Here is a 16295-nt window from a genome sequence, read left to right as displayed (position 1 = left end):
TCTCCATGTCACAGGAGGTCTCCCTGCCCATCTTCCTGTGGTGGGACCCGGCCCCCAGAACACCCAGGAGAAAGTTCTCCAGCCCTGGGCCAGACCCCAGGCAGGTCCCCGCCTGTCCCTTTCACTGGCACTCACCGGCTGGCGGACCGACAGGAAGTTATTCAGCAGCAGCAAGTTCGTCCACCAAGCCTGGCGACAGCTGTCCAGATGGAACTGGGGCACCTCCCACACGGGACCCCAGGGCACGAGCGAGAACAAGGTCACCGACAGGCATACGGAGTACACGTGAAGGGGCTGCAGCCTGGCGGGGAGAGAGGACACGGGGCACTCTGGAGTGGGACCCAGGAGAGGGGCGCCTGGCGCGGTGCCCATGAGCCACCCTGTGGGTGCCCAGGTCCCTCGGCGCGAGAGCCCCTCACTCACGGACACCCTGAGTGAGGGGCTTGGTCACCGCCACACCTCAAACCCCCGCCAGGTGCACCCCCGTGTCTCGGCCTGAGAGCCAGGCTCAGAGAGTTCCCTGAGGCAGCCCAGACACACAGCAGCTGCCGAGTCCTTCTCCCTGGCCATCGTCTGTGGCTTCTTGGGAAGTTTGAGTCCTCGCACGATGATGTGTCACGAACCCACTGCAGCCAGAGGCTGAGCAACATCAAGATTTGGGTTCCGGGGCTGTCAAGTACATAAAGACAACAGGGCAGACACGGCAAGACACTCGCCTTGCCTGCAGCCAGCGCTGGCTCAGTCCCTGGCATCATGAAGGGTCTCTGGGACCCCACCAGGGGTGACCCCCAAGCACAGAGTCAGGAGGAGGAAACTCTGGCTTTTGCTGGTTGTGACCCCAAATTACAACACAAACCAAAAAAAGAGGTAGATTTCCAGTTGTAAAAAAAAAAACATCTTGATGGGGATTGGAGCTATAGTAGAGCAGGGAGGGCGTTTGCCTTGCATCCAGCTGACCCAGGTTCAATCCCCGGCATCCCGTATGGTCTCCAAGCACTGCCAGGAGTGATTCCTGAGTGCAGAACCATGAGTAAACCCTGAGCATCTCCTGGCGTGGCCCCAAAAGCTCAACAATCAAACCAACCGTCCCCCCCACCAAGCCCCACCTGCGATACTGAGCACCTGCCAGGTATGGGTGGTCCCAGGCTTCTGGCCCAGGCTGCATCCCACCTGGGTGATGGTTGGAATAAAATACATCCGCCCATATGGATGTTTTCAAATCACCAAAGTTCTAAACAGAGGCCTGAACCCCTGCCTGTTTGCAGCGATCATTTGCATCCCCTCAAATCATTTTCCAGCCGGTTGATTCCAGTTCAGACTCGACGGTGCCCGGGGCCTGTCCTGGCAGCTCAGGGCATGAGGCAAGATCTGGGCAAGATGGCGCATCTCACCCAGAGTCAATTCAAGGGGACCCATGAGGAGAGTTTCTTCGCTCTCGGGGCTCAGCTGTACACTGACCTGCATTTCATAGCAATAGTGACTAGAGAGAGAAACCTACCTCAAAAGGCGGCCGAGGAAGTATCTGAGGAGGAACTTGGGTGTTAGCCCTTCGTCGGAATTCTGGCGCAGCTTTAAAAGTGACTTTGCGCTTAACCAGCCGCTGGAAGAGAAGGTGGCGGTGACGTCTCGTCAGGGGTGGTTCAGTGCGGATCCAGTGAGTATTGTACCGCAGTCACAGACGTGGCCGAGACCTCAAAGGATGAGGCTTTCCTTCTTGCTCATGCCCCTAGCACTCCGCCAGTGCCCTGAGCTCAGCGATCCTGGAGCCAGGCTGGTGGAGAGCGCCCCCAGCCCAGGGGTTAGGGTGCTTGCCTGGCATGTGCCCGGCCTGAGTTCTAGCCCTGGCATTGCAGAGGGTCCTCTGAGCACCGCCAGGAGTGATTCCTGCGCACTGCAGGTGTGGCCCCAAACCAACGATTCTTCATCAGGCACCTGCTGATAAACTCTATACCCAGAATCTTTAGCTAAAGGAAACTAGACCTTGGGTGGGGTGTAGGGAGCTTGGCGAGGGACAGCGGGGACAGTGACTGGGAAACCGTGACAGCACGTGCAAAAGACCTGGGTTTTATTCCCACATTACGAGCCCCACCAAGCACCAATCGGCCTCAGCACCAGGGTGATGGCATCCCCACCATGACCAAAATAACAGAAAGAGAAGGAGAAGGCAAGCGAGCAGAGGTGACTGCGGAGCTATAATGTCAGAGCGGACAAGATTGCGAGCGTCTCTGGGCCCCTTGGCATTCATACCCTTCTGCCCGGGGGTGTGCCCTCAGGAACCCGTGTTTTCCCTAGCCCCAAAAGAAGGCTGGGGGCCGGGAGGCTGGGCTTGAAACGGATCCAGGAGGATCAGCGAATATTCTCCTCTGCCAGGGAGATCTTCTTCTGAATTGCAGCAAGTGGGGTTCTCTCTCACAGGAGCCCTATTTCTCAGACCCTCTACAGGCGCCCCGGCGGGGGAGGGGTGAGCAGAGACAGCCCCGCCCCAGCCTCCTGGTCATTTCAGGAGAGACGGTGTCAGGGGCCTGAGCAAGCCCACTCCTGGCGCTGGCGCCCCAGCCCCTCTCGTAACGAGGCACCGTGAGGAATGAAGAGGCTCTGCAGAGAACCAGCTCAGGGACTGAGAGCCCGAGACTTAGATGGAGAGTCCAGGAACCCCACGCTAGCCAGAGACGTCTGAGGTCGGGCTGGAAGGCAGCGATGCCTCGGGAGCACCTCTGATGGAGGGTGTCCGGTCCCACCACGCGAGCAGAGTGACATCGTGGTCAAGACACGGTTTGGGCATAACACAAACACCGTTGGGGTCTGACTCTAAGTTTGCTCGCTGGGGGGGACCGTGCTCCCAGGTCTCCTCTCTGAGTATCAAGCAGCATCTTTGTCAGCAAACATGGTCTCCGGGTCTCTGCAAAAATGCGTGTGGTTTTCATTCTCACGTATAGACAGATGGTGGGAATTGTGTGGGATAGAAGATCGCTCGGCTTGGCATTGTGGCGATATATACCAATGTCTGGCTATTAGGACTATTTTCATGTTCAAATGCAGTTTTGATATGTGTACTTTTTGAACTAAACCAAATGTAGGGCCATTAGGATAATACTGGGGAACGGTCAAGGTACTTGTCTTGTGTATGACCAACCCCAGTTCTATCCCAGGTACCAGAGGGGACCCCTGAGCACCACAGGCGTGACCCTGGAGTCCAGAGCCAGGAATAGTCCCTGAGTACCGCTGGGTATAGTCCAAACCCAAACAGGAAATCAAATGGAAATTGAAAACATAACAAACAGAGCCCAAGGCTGGCAATGAACAATAGAAGTGAACAGAGATAAAGACGGAGGAAAATTATTTCTTCACCGCTTTGGCAGAGAATGGCACGGCGGGGGCGGGGCGGGAGGGTTATCTGGTTCCATGCTGCCAGACCCCCAAATTCCCTCCTGAGACCATCGCCTGGGGCTCAGACTGCCAGAGGCAGAACCTCCCAGGGTCTAGGAACAGGCCGGAGTGTAATATCCAGAGAGCCTGGAGTGGGGCCTAAGACTGCATTTCTTTTTTTATTTTTCTTTTTGGGTCACACCTGGCGATGCACAGGGGTTACTCCTGGCTCTGCACTCAGGAATCACCCCTGGCGGTGCTCAGGGGACCATATGGGATGCTGGGAATCGAACCTGGGTTGACCGCATGCAAGGCAAACACCCTACCCGCTGTGCTATCACTCCAGCCCCCCAGACTCTGCATTTCTAGCAACCAGTTCACAGTGCTGGCCTGTGAGCAAGAATCTCGGGGGTCCAAGGGCTTCTCTGGGGTCTCCCCGGGACCTTTCTTGACCTTCATTCCTCCCTTCTGAGGCAGTTCTCCAGCTTGAGTTCTGCCCTTGGCTGTGCCAACCTGCATCTGTGCTTGGCAGCTGCCTCCCAGGGCCGGGGCACTGCCCACGCGGCCTGCCCGAGGCAGGGAGCCTCTCTGGCCTGGTGTTTACTCAGCCACAGAATTCTGTTCCTTTGGCTGATGTTCAGGGGCAAAATCCCTGCACCCCCCTGCATCCACCACAGGCCCTCACCAGCGCCCGCCCCCCAGCCCCGCCCCCGGCCCCGCCCCGGCCCCGCCCCCGGCCCAGCTCCAGCCCCACCCCAGCCCCGCCCCAGCCCCGCCCCTCTGCCCTCTTTGAAGGCCACGTTTGCTGCCAACATGGCCCAACTCGCCCCTCCAGCTGTCTCGGAGACGGGGTGTGGCATCCGGACTCCATTTCTCTCCTCCCCTCGGAGAAACCAGCACAGCCAAGCCTTGGCACCCCGTGAAGAAACTGTTTCAGGGGTCCAGCAGCGGAGCATGTGCCTTGCACATGTGTGTGAAGCCCTGGTTCAGTTCCTGGGCCCCCAAAATAAAACTTTCCGAGCCAGAGAGGACCCAGAGGGCTGGAGCACAAGCGACCCCCAAGCACCGTCGGGCTGGCCCAGGCGCCACCGAGCACGGCTGACCTGGGCACAGCCAGCCCGTGTGGAACCCTGCTCCTCCAAGAGTGACCCTGAGCCAGCACACATGCAGGCAGCATGCACGCAGATAGAGCCACACGCCTACGTATGCGTTCCCCTACATATGTGGCCATGAAGTGTCCATACACATGGACATTCGTGCATAAACAACACATTCATATGTAGGTTTCTATGGCTTGTTGGAGCAAGAGCAAAATCAAATCAGGAAAGTGTTGGGGAGGGTGTTGGGACCATGCCCGATGATGCTCAGGGGTTACTCCTGGTTCTGTGCTCAGGAGTTACTCAGGGACCATGTGAGATGCTGAGGATTGAACTTGGGTCGGCCCTGTGCAAGGCAAACACCCTAGTGCTGTACTGTCTCTCCGGGCCCTTGGTCAACTTTTATTAAGGTATTGAGATTTACAGAGAAATGACTGCTCATGCTTTGGGCTCACAGCCCCATGACCACCCCCCCCACACACACACAGAGTGCCAAGGGCTGGGGGGCCGTTTCCCACCCAGGCCTGAAGCGAAGGGCAGCGGCGAGCTGCCTGTGGGAAGCTGCCTCCCTGCTGCCCCCGCGGTGCATCCCCTGCTGCAGAGCGCGAGCTTATCAGCGGGACGCGCGGGGTCACTCGGGAGAGGGCCCTGGTGTCTGGCCCACACAATCTCTCCAGCTCCCCTTCTCTGTGACAACGGGAGGTTCCGAGGTAGAGCAAGGTGCAGGGGTTACCTCGAGCTAGTCCCTTCACTCACTAAAGGGAGAAAGACCACACACACACACACAGGCACACACATACACACACAGGGCATACACACACACCTCACACACACAGGGCATACACACATACACACATCCCACACACATACCCAAAGGCATACACACACTCATATATACACACAGTGGCACACACAGAAGCATACACACATTCATATGCACACACGCAGAGGTACACACACAGAGACAAACACACATATGCAGACACATAGAGAGGAACACATACAGACACTCAGATACACATATAAATACATATACACTCATACACACATACACTCATTCATACATACCCATACATACACTCATAGACACACACAATGTACATACACACACTCATACATACATACACATACATATACTCATAGACACATATATGCATATACACACATACACATGTACATACTCCTCATCACATATATACACACATGCATACACATACACAGATAAACACATACTCTTACACACATTCACATATACAGAGTCATACTCAGACACATACACTCACACACATACAAATTCATTAATGCACACGTGCGCGCGCATGCGCACACACGCACACACACACACACACACACACACACACACACACACACACACACACACACACACACACATGGAGCCCCAAGGAGCCGCAGGCATGGAGCAGAGCAAACACTGTGTCACCTGATGAGGAAGAAGGTGTCGACGGCCAGGTAGAAGGGGCCGCTCCGTGAGTAGAGGTGCAGCGGGCTCCGGGGGACCCTGCTCTTCCACTCGAGCACGTTATCTGCAACAGACGAGGGGAAGCAGAGTCTCCTGAGTTGAGGAAATTGCGAGGCTTAAAGAGCAACATCATGCAATTGCATTGGGGGGTCGGTGCCTCCCAGGATCCCTTCAAAGGTCATCTTGGCCTGGCATCAGCGCTGGCGGCCGAGACAGGCCCTCCCTGGACTCTCAAGGCTTGGCCCCCCACCCCCCTCCTGAGATGTGCTTGGCCCCTCTGGACAGGGGGTTGGGCGAATTCCTGGAGACTGGCTGCTTCTCCTGCAGGGAGGAGGCGGGTGAAGGACCGTAGCTCTTTGGAGCCAAGCGTGTGAAGCTTGGGGTGCAGGGGTCACCTGAGCACCTGGGAGGCAGCCTGCAGCCTCTGGACACCACCCGCAGACCCGCCGTGGGAAGTGATGCCCTAGTACGAAGCCAGAGGGAGCCCGTCATCTCCCCCTCTCCCGGCATGAAGACCCCCATGGAAGAGTCGCGCCCTCACCCCCACCCCAAGGGCTCAGGAAGGCTCCGCACCCAAAGACAGCCACGCGGTCATCTGAGCGGTGTGCCCGGACATGACCCAGAGGAGACTCAAGGCCCGGATGCCGTCCAGCGCTGGGCACGTGCTTGCGGGCGTCTCCGGCGTCCAGGCGGCTGACACACTCTTCTGCCAAGAAAGGCAAATCAGCGCGTGGGCCACGGCCTCGGGGAACCCTGGGGGGGAGCAGAGGTGTGACTGGTCATGCCGTGGCCAGCTCAGAGCAGCCCAGCACAGCCCCGTGAGCCTGCTCTCTGGACACTCACGCTGACCCCGTCTCTCCTCCAGCCCCCTCTCGATCCGTCTGAGGCCCCTGGAAAATGTTTCACTCCTCTCCTCCTCCCCGCTCCGACCCACTTCACCTGGATCCAGTCTCCTGGGCAGGCCCTTTCACTCCTGGAGCCTCTCTCCCCATTTTATTTTTTATTCAATTATTTATTCATTTTTGCTTTTGGGGTCACACCCGGCAATGCACAGGGGTTATTCCTGGCTCTGCACTCAGGAATTACTCCTGACTGTGCTCAGGGGACCATATGGGATGCTGGGAATCGAACCCGGGTCGGCCACATGCAAGGCAAACACCCTACTCGCTGTGCTATCGCTCCAGCCCTGTCTCTCCTCGTTTTAAAATGAGCATGCGGGGCCAGAGAGGGAGGGAGAGAGAGAGAGAACAAGGGATGAGGCACTTGCATGCAGCAGACCCTGGTTCGAATCCCAGCACTGAGTATGGTTCCCGGAGCACCGTCAGGGGTCAATCTGAGCACAGAGGCAGGAACAGCCAGGAACATGGCTGGGTGTGGCCCCCAACACAAATAGTCATTATTATTTGGGTTATTTGGTCCGACCTGGGTGACCACGTGCAAGGCAAGCGCCTACACCACACTGTCTCTCCAGGACCCTGATGGCTTTTTCTGGCCCTGTTTGGATCATGCACCTCAGCCTGCCTGCCCCAGATGCACGAGCTCTCGGGACCTTTGGCCGTTCTTGTTTCAGGGCGTGTGCATGCGGGTGGTGTTCTTCGCCTCGCCGTGTGGACGGGAGGACCTGAGGCGCACAGATTGGCTTTTGCTTCGGGTTTGGTCTTGTCTTTTGGGAGCTACACCTGGTGATGCTCGGGGCTGACTCCCGGCTCTAAGCTCAGGAATCCCTTCTGGCAGTGCTCAGGAGGACATACGGGTGGTGGAGACAGAGCCCGGGTTGGTCTCGGGCAAGGCAAGCGCCCTCCCCGCTGTACTCTCTCTCTCCATCCCTGAACGTCCTTCACTTTTAACTGAAACACAACCCAGGCTGCTCGGCTGGAGAAGGACTCTGGCCCTGGGACACCCTGCCAGGCTTCATCCGCTCACTCCCCTGGCCTTGGTTTCTTTGGAAACCGTCCTCCTCCTGAGAGCCAGGAGGCTCTGAGTCGGCTGTGTGGTTGCCGCGCTGGACACTGTGACCCAGCGTCGCTGCAGCTGGGCTGCCCACGCACCCCCCGAGCACAGCAGGAGCTCTGGAGGAGCCCAGAAACACATGGGGGACCGTGCTGCATTGTGAGCTGAGCAAGCGCGGGGCTGGCTGGGGCGCAGAGGGAGGGAGGGAGGGAGGGAGGCCCGCGGAGCTGCGGTGCCTACTTCGTCGTCGGCTGGGGGCTCCTGGGCCCCGCGAGCTGTCGCTCTGCCCGCTCCGCGGCCGCTGGCTCAGGCGCAGGCTCCCGTAACGGGCCAGCGGGGCCCCGGGCCCGGGCGACGCCCCGCCCCAGAAGGCCACGTAGCAGGTCCCAGCCAGAGGCAGGGCGGGGCCCAGCAGGGTGAAGAACCTGCAAAGAGCAAAGCAGTGGCCTGACCCCGTGGCAACAGACGCTAACAGAGCCGCCGGGACCACCCCCACCCCCACCCCACACACACACCGCGAAAGCCCCTGCCCGGGTGCGGCCCCACTGCAAGGGCGGAAGTGATCCTTTCCGTGATGGGCAGCGCGGGATGGAGCCCGGGCCGGACACCTGCAGGGCCCGGAGCCGCCGCTGGGGGCGCTCTCTCCCCGCCCGGATCCTGGGTGTCTTTTCTGGGGGTTGGCTGTGCTTGGAGGCCCCTCTCAGCCCAGGGCTCAGGGACTGCTCCTGGGTGCTCCTGGGTGCTCTGGGGACCGTGAGGCGCTGCAGACCCAAGCAGCCCTCAGACGTAAGGCGAGAGCCCTAGCGCAGAGCCTCATCGTTTCCTGACTCCTGGAAATGGAATTCTAATATAGAAATGGGGGGGGGGAATCAAAAAGCAAGATAAAAGATTAATAGATCTTATCAAACTCCTTAAAATTGTTTTTTTTTCTTTTTGGGTCACACCCGGCAACGCACAGGGGTTATTCCTGGCTCATGCACTCAGGAATGACTCCTGGCGGTGCTCAGGGAACCATATGGGATGCTGGGAACCGAACCCGGGTCGGCCACGTGCAAGGCAAACGCCCTACCCGCTGGGCTATTGCTCCAGCCCCAAACTCCTTAAAATTGTTTACTTTGTTTTGGTGAGTGCGTGTGCACGCGTGTGTGTGCATGTGTGGGCGTGTGTGCACACGCATGTGTGTGTGCGCACGCATGTGTGTGCATATGCGTGTGTTCATGTGTATGTGTGTTTGTGTGTGCGTGTGTGTGTGGTGCTAGGACAGAACTCGACCAAGGCATGCACTCTATCCCCAGCCAATGCTCAGCCCACCTCCTTCTCAGTGTAAAGAATTAGTAACTGCTCAGGCACCCGTTCCCGACTGGTACCTCTGGGGAGATCCCAGGAGGGGGGCAGGCAGACCCCCCATTCACAGAGCCCCAGCAGCTGCTCCCACCCCCCACACCCGCTGCCATATCATGCCTTCAGCCATACCGCCCAGTTCAGTATTCTGGATTTTCTGGAGCGGGCTACATCTCCAAACTCTCCAACACTCCCATCCCAGCAGGAGCACACCAGATTGGGGGGGATGTACATGAAGCCAACCGTTCTCAAATAACCAAAACATTAGCACAGAAGGCTTAACTCGTAACAGCAGCTTAGTAAGCCCTCAGACAAGGACTTAATGTTCCCATGGTGAGATACAACAATTCTCATCTACGGAAATATTTTTTGACCATTCTGTTAGCCATTTATGGGTAACAAGTGATATAAAATAAATCGTTGTGGGCTTGCTACGGGGGCAGGCTGGAGGGGTGGTTGGGGAAAATGGAAACAGTGGTGAAGGGAAGGTGGGAGAGGTGGTGGGATTGGTGTTGGAATATTGAATGCCTGCAACAAATCATCGTGAATGATTTTGTAAATCACAGTGTTAAAATACAGTGGGGGGGAAATAACCGAGAGAGAGAAAGAAGGAGAGAAAGAGAGGAAGGAAGGAAGGAAGGAAGGAAGGAAGGAAGGAAGGAAGGAAGGAAGGAAGGAAGGAAGGAAGGAAGGAAGGAAGGAAGAGAGGAGGGAAGGAAGGGAGGAGGGAAGGAAGGAGGAAAGGAAGGAAGGAGGGAAGGAAGGAAGGAGGGAAGGGAGGAGGGAAGAGAGGAGGGAAGGAAGGGAGGAGGGAAGGAAGGAGGAAAGGAAGGAAGGAGGGAAGGAAGGAAGGAGGGAAGGAAGAGAGGAGGGAAGGAAGGAGGGAAGGAAGGAAGGAAGGAAGGAAGGAAGGAAGGAAGGAAGGAAGGAAGGAAGGAAGGAAGGAAGGAAGGAAGGAAGGAAGGAGGGAGGAGTAATAAGGTAGGGTGATTGCCTTATACGTGACCAACCCAAGTTTGATCCCCAATACTGCTATGGTGCCCTGAGCCCTGTTGAAGTGATCCCTAAACACAGAATCAGAGTAATCCCTGAGTACCACAAATTGTGACCAAAAAAATAAAACAACCCAAATATCATAAAACAGCACAAAAAAAAAATCACCAAAACACAGCAGAAGATATTTGCAGCTAGTAAGACTAAGGATTCATCGTCTTTATATCTAATATTAAACCCTAAAATGAGTTATGAGGGGCCAGAGATAGTACAATGGGTAAGGGGCGAGCTGACCCCAGTTCAATGCCCCCAAACAAAATAACAATAAATCAAGAGGGCAGCTGTGATTGTCACGGGAAAGAGTGAAGGGGGGGGATAATTTAACAGATGGATCTACCGGGAAACTCCCATTCCCAAATTCTTTTTTTGGGGGGGTCACACCCAGCAATGCACGGGGGTTACTCCTGGCTCTGCACTCAGGAATTACTCCTGGCGATACTCAGGGGACCATATGGGATGCTGGGAATCGAACCCGGGTCAGCCTCGTGCAAGGCAAATGCCCTACCCGCTGTGCTATCGCTCCAGCCCCCGCATTCCCAAATTCTTACATGTAAGTAAAGCCAGTTCGCTCAGTTCCCACAAGGGCGCCAGTTTTTTGTCAAGGTAGAACGGGATACTGGCGGCAGTGAGGAGAGGTTTGCTGCTGTTTGTCTGTTGTGGGTGTTTTATTTCTATACTTTTTTAGTGAGAGAGCGTTGTTTACAAGGGTGTGGGAGCTGGGGCACACCATTTGTGGGCTTGGGAAAAAAAAGAAATGCATCCTCAGCCCCGGGAGAGGAGCAGGAATATATGGGGAGCAAACACATCCCCCCAATTCAGCGGCCCCTTCCTGCCTTCATCAGAAGAACCTCCCACAAGCTCGTGCTCTGATTGAGGTGAACGTAGATGCCTTCCTGCGAGGCAGCCTGGGCATTCAGCACAGGAACTGCTGTGTGGTGTGGTGTGGTGTGGTGTGGTGTGGTGTGGTGTGAGTATGGTGTTGCATGGTGTGGTGTGAGTATGGTGTGGTGTGGTGTAAATGTGGTGTGATGTGGTGTGAGTGTGGTGTGGTGTGAGTTTGGTGAAACTGTGGTATGGTGTGTGGTATGAGTGTGATGTGGTATGAGTGTGGTGTGGTGTGAGTGTAGTGTGGTGTATGTTGTGCATGTGGTGCAGTGTGAGTGTGGTGTGGTGTGAATTTGGTGTGACTGTGGTGTGGTGTGAGTGTGGCATGGTGTAGTGTGAGTGTGGTATGGTGTGGTGTGTGTGTGTGTGTGGTATGGTTTGAATGTGGTGTAGTGTGAGTGTTGTATAGTGTGCTGTGGTGTGGTGTGAGTGTGGTGTGGTATAGTGTGAGTGTATTGTGGTGTGGTGTGAGTGTGTTGTGGTGTGGTGTGCTGTGGTGTGGTGTGAGCATGGTGTGGTATAGCGTGAGTGTATTGTGGTGTGGTGTGATGTGAGTGTGGTGTGGTGTGCTGTGGTGTGGTGTGAGTGTGGTGTGCTGTGGTGTGGTGTGGTGTGGTTGTGGTATGGTGTGGCATGAGTGTGCTGTGGTGTGGTGTGAGTGTGGTATGGTGTGTTGTGGTGTGGTGTGAGTGTGGTATGGTGTGGTGTGAGTGTGTTGTGGTGTGAGTGTGCTGTGGTGTGGTGTGAGTGTGCTGTGGTGTAGTGTGGTGTGGTGTGGTATGGTATGGTGTGGTATGAGTGTGCTGTGGTGTGGTGTGAGTGTGGTATGGTGTGGTGTGAGTGTGCTGTGTGTGGTCAGCACAAGCAAGCGAACGGCAGCCCCCCAGACCTCCCGCGGGCCCGACCTGCCGTGACGCAGTGACTCACAGACACACGGCTGCGAACAGGTCCAGGGGGAACTTTCCAGCCGCGCACCTGGCCGCGCGCCTGCGGGCCGAGGAGGAGGAATTCAGGGCGAAGAGGGCGAGGGAAGGGGCCTCGAACGGAGCGTTCCGGAACTTCAAAACACCTTCGAGGAGAGAGGAAAGGCCTCTCAGTCATCCCGCGCTAGCAGGGGCACGCTCGTCTGAGCACTTTCCCCTCCTCGGTGACTCGGGGCCACGCCAGCGAGGGACTGGCCCCTGCTCTGCTCTGTCGCTCCCGGCGGGCTCCGGGGACAAGCCAGGTGCTGGGCCCAGGCCTCCGCAGGCCGAGCGTGTGCTGAGCCCGCTGCACCGTGTCGCCAGCCCTCGCGCTGTGATTTCAAACAGAATTCGGCTGAGAGGTGCAGCTACTGCTCACCGTCTCCAGCTCAGGGGGCAAGAGGAGGCAGTGGGGGCGCCTGACTCTCGTCCACGTGCTCAGAGGGACCGGGACAAGCCCCCCAGCAGGAGAGCCGGGTCTTCGAGGCGGAAGATGCTGGGAAGGGCCCCCCACAGCCCGTGAGCCCGGGCAGGACGCGCTCTCTGCATCCCTGGCCGGATTCAGCTCGGCTCGTCCCCAGCTACCTCAGACCCCCAGAAACAATCACCGTTGCCTCCCGCCCCGCTGTTGGCTGCCCAGAGAACTTACAGCCCTAACCCCAAGCCCCTTCCTGTCCAGCTCAGAGCTGTCCCTGTCCCCTGCACAGGCGACACGCCACAGCTCCCAGGAACACCAGTCAGCTCCGTCGTGGCTACGAAGCCACCCTGAGCGCAAGACCCGGCCCTTCCCCGCCGCCTGTCCTGGTCGAGGGCCCGGAGACTCACACCGGACACGTGAGTGGGCTCTCAGCCCTGTCCCGGGCTGGCGTCCCTCTCCCTCCCACCCGAGGGGTTCCGGCCCTCAGCCCTGGGAACTGGGGTGACTGGCGCGGGAAGCCGAGGGAAGGGATTCACGAGAAGATCCCGCTGGTGAGAATAGACCCTCCCTCGGGGTGTCCTAAGCCCCGAGTTTCTCTGGGACCAAAAGGGAGATTTGGACGAAGAGGCTTCCAGGGAAGGAGGTCCAAGGGAGGGAGGGAGGCAGAAATTGGGGTGCACGTGCGTGCTGAGCCCCGGGCGGTGGAGCCCACCCTGGGATCCACAGGGGTGAGCTGATGGGCAGAACCAGCCTGTCCCGTGGTGGGGAGGAATCATCGTCACCCCCCAGTTTTCTCTAGACTCTCCCTGCTCTGGGGTGACCTACTGTCATTCTCAGGAACTCGTGCAGTGGGTTGAAAATTTGGGGGAGAGGGCGGAGTGAGAGTGCAGCAAGGAAGGCTCTTGCACACGGCCAATCAGGGTTCAATCCCCGGCACCCCGTATGGTCCCCCGAGCACTGCCAGGAGTGACTCCTAAGTGCAGAGCCAGGAGTAACCCTTGAGCATCGCCAGGTATGGGCCCTTGCACACACACACACACACACACACACACACACACACACACACGCACACATACACGCAAAAGAAAAGAAAATTTGGGGCAGAGGGTGTGGGGCCTCTGAGGGTACTGAGGAGGTCCAGGTCCCCCCTTATGCGAGATTCTCAGCCTCCCCAAGGTGCTGGCAGCGTTCGGAGCTCCAGCCAGAGATGCTCAGGGGAATGGTTGAAATTTTGTGCATCCAGAACCACCATTCTTGGGGTGGAGTGATAGCACAGCGGGGAGGGCGTTTGCCTTGCACACGGCTGACCCAGGTTCGATTCCCAGCGTCCCATATGGTCCCTGAGCACCGCCAGGAGTAGTTCCTGAGTGCAGAGCCAGGAGTAACTAACCTCTGTGCATCACCAGGTGTGACCCAAAAAGTTAAAAACAAAACAAAACAAAAAACCACCATTCTGCATGGGATTTCCTTCGACTTGACCCTAGAAGCGCTGCATCCTGAGGTCAAGCTCTGTGCCTTGCCCCTCTGAGCTCCAGGCCTGCTGGCGGGCTCCAGACCAGAGAGGAAGGACGGGTAGCTCCCACCAGAGGTGAAAGAGCCTGCTGAGAAACCCCTAGACCCCTAGCAGATGGGAACCTCCCCGCCCCCGCAGCCTCCATTCCCAGTGACACCTCTGAGCTGAAGGAAGGCGCAGGGTCAGCAGAGACCAAATTGCTCCACCCACCCGTGCGCCCACCTGTTCTCCTGCTTCCCAGAGAGCGGCATCATCCCACTGCTGCCCCAGGGCCCTTTCATCAACACCCCCCCCCCATGGATCATAATTATTTCCAACCTTTCGTTTTATTCTGACCTCAACTCTGGTGAACACTCGTGTTTGTATTCGCCTGAAAAATGAGGCTGATTGGTAGACACCTTTCAAAATAAAGACTATTAGGGGCCGGAGTGGTGGTGCAGCGAGGAAGGCTCTTGTCTTGCACACAGCCACCCCAGGGTCCTATTCCCCAACACTGCACAGGGTCCCCCGAGCACACCAGGACTCAGCCCTAAACACAGAGCCACGAGGAAGTCCTGAGCACCGCCAGGGGTGGGCTCAAATCCAAAAAGAAAAAAAAATACACAAAAACAATAAAACCATATGTTCAAAGACAGACCAAGATAAAGAAGTTGTTCTACAATCTTTTTCTTCAAATCGATGATAAAGAAAACAAAGGTGTAATGTCATCATTTCTTACATGGTTGCACAAGCATTCAGCTACTTAATTTAGCGGATCTCAAAACCGTCAAAGAATCATGACTGGGGCTGGAGCAATAGCACAGCGGGTAGGGTGTTTGCCTTGCATGCGGCCAACCCGGGTTTGATTCCCAGCATCCCATATGGTCCCCTGAGCACCGCCAGGGATAATTCCTGAGTGCAGAGCCAGGAGTAACCCCTGTGCATTGCCAGGTGTGACCCAAAAAGCAAAAAAAGTCAAAGAATCATGACTTCCTCAACGAGTGTCTGTGGCGCATGGCTTTGGTATTTCTGTTTTGTTTTTCCAATGTTTCATCGATGTTTCTGAAGATACCAACATTTGGAACTCGCTGTTTAACCTCTTAGGCATCTTACCTTAATATATATAAAAAAAATTCATAGCTACAGAAATAAATACTTATTTCTTTGGGGGGAGAAAAGAAGTTTTTCTCTATCTGCCCAATGAAATTCAACTCAGCCACGAGAAGAGGTGGGATTGTGCAGTGTGCTGCTACGAGGACGGAACTGAGGAGGTGACGTCAGGACAGACAGTCAGAGGGAGGACAGGTACTCCGTGGTCTCACCCATCTGTGCGACTGAACGCAAACCCCTAACCTCAGGCTCCAGACCTGTTACAGGGCTGAGGGGTGACGGGGCTGAGAAGGGATAGACCAGACAGCAGCAGCTCTACTGCCAAAACATGAATAAATATTTTTAATTATATAAGGGAGCTTTAATATGTGTAGTATTGTGATATGAAGAGAAATCTCTACTCGGCTTTGTGGCTGGTTCCTGGAGCGGAACTGCTAAAACGCTGGCCGACTCCTGAGTGATGGGGCGAGAGGAACATTCCCTAAGATTCCCAGCGTGATGCTGTGCAATCATCCAGCAAGTCACGTGGCCGCTGAGCTCTGTGAGCCGGGGAACAAACCATCCACCCTCTGGAGGTCAGCCAGGAGCCCCCTTTGTGACGTGCACAGGGGAGGGGCTGTGTTGGGGTTGATTCCCCGGGATCAGAATTCCTTTCCCCGAGGGGAGCCCCACTTTTCTTGTGGGAGTTTTCTGTGAGCAGAGAAGCGGCCCGTTTGCTGGACTGTGTGTTTTAGGTGTTCGTTGGGTCTCAGAGTTAATATAGGGGCTGGAGCAATAATACAATGGGTAAGGCGTTTGCCTTGCATGCTGCCAACCCGGGTTCAATCTCCGGCATCCCCTATGGTCCCCCAAGCACTGCCAGGAGTGATTCCTGAGTGCAGAGCCAGGAGTAACCCCTGTGCATCACCGGGTGTGACCCAAAAAGCGAAAAAAGTAAGAGTTAATATAGAAAGACAGTCGCACTGACCATTTCAGGCTGGAAGCTCTTTGTGTGAAAATCCTGAAAGGCTCTGGACGTCAGACCCGTTTCCCTGGGGCTTAACAGGCACTTAGACCCGGGAGGGCCCCAGCTGGAAGTTCCTTGAAGGGCCCCAAGAGTTTAGGCCAGACTGAAAGTCCTCGTCCATCCCTCTCTGGGCCC

At 56.4% G+C, this 16295-nt stretch overlaps 1 protein-coding gene across 1 annotated transcript in view; it reads right to left on the bottom strand.

Moving 5' to 3' along the window:
- Positions 1–16295, bottom strand: part of LOC101548454 (O-acyltransferase like protein-like) — a 47566-nt gene that overhangs the window by 14207 nt on the left and 17064 nt on the right. Inside the window, exons 5-10 of the mRNA XM_055124860.1 lie at positions 12100–12241; positions 8134–8318; positions 6517–6696; positions 5905–6007; positions 1499–1600; positions 136–301 (exon numbers count right to left, since the gene is read on the bottom strand). Of these exons, the coding sequence (XP_054980835.1) occupies positions 136–301; positions 1499–1600; positions 5905–6007; positions 6517–6696; positions 8134–8318; positions 12100–12241 (878 nt within the window). The remainder of the gene's footprint in view (positions 1–135; positions 302–1498; positions 1601–5904; positions 6008–6516; positions 6697–8133; positions 8319–12099; positions 12242–16295) is intronic.

This window comes from Sorex araneus, chromosome 2, assembly GCF_027595985.1.
Source record: "Sorex araneus isolate mSorAra2 chromosome 2, mSorAra2.pri, whole genome shotgun sequence".
In the NCBI taxonomy this organism is placed as follows: domain Eukaryota; kingdom Metazoa; phylum Chordata; class Mammalia; order Eulipotyphla; family Soricidae; genus Sorex; species Sorex araneus.
Note: the sequence above shows the minus strand (reverse complement) of the source record. Positions and strands in the feature narration are given on the sequence as shown.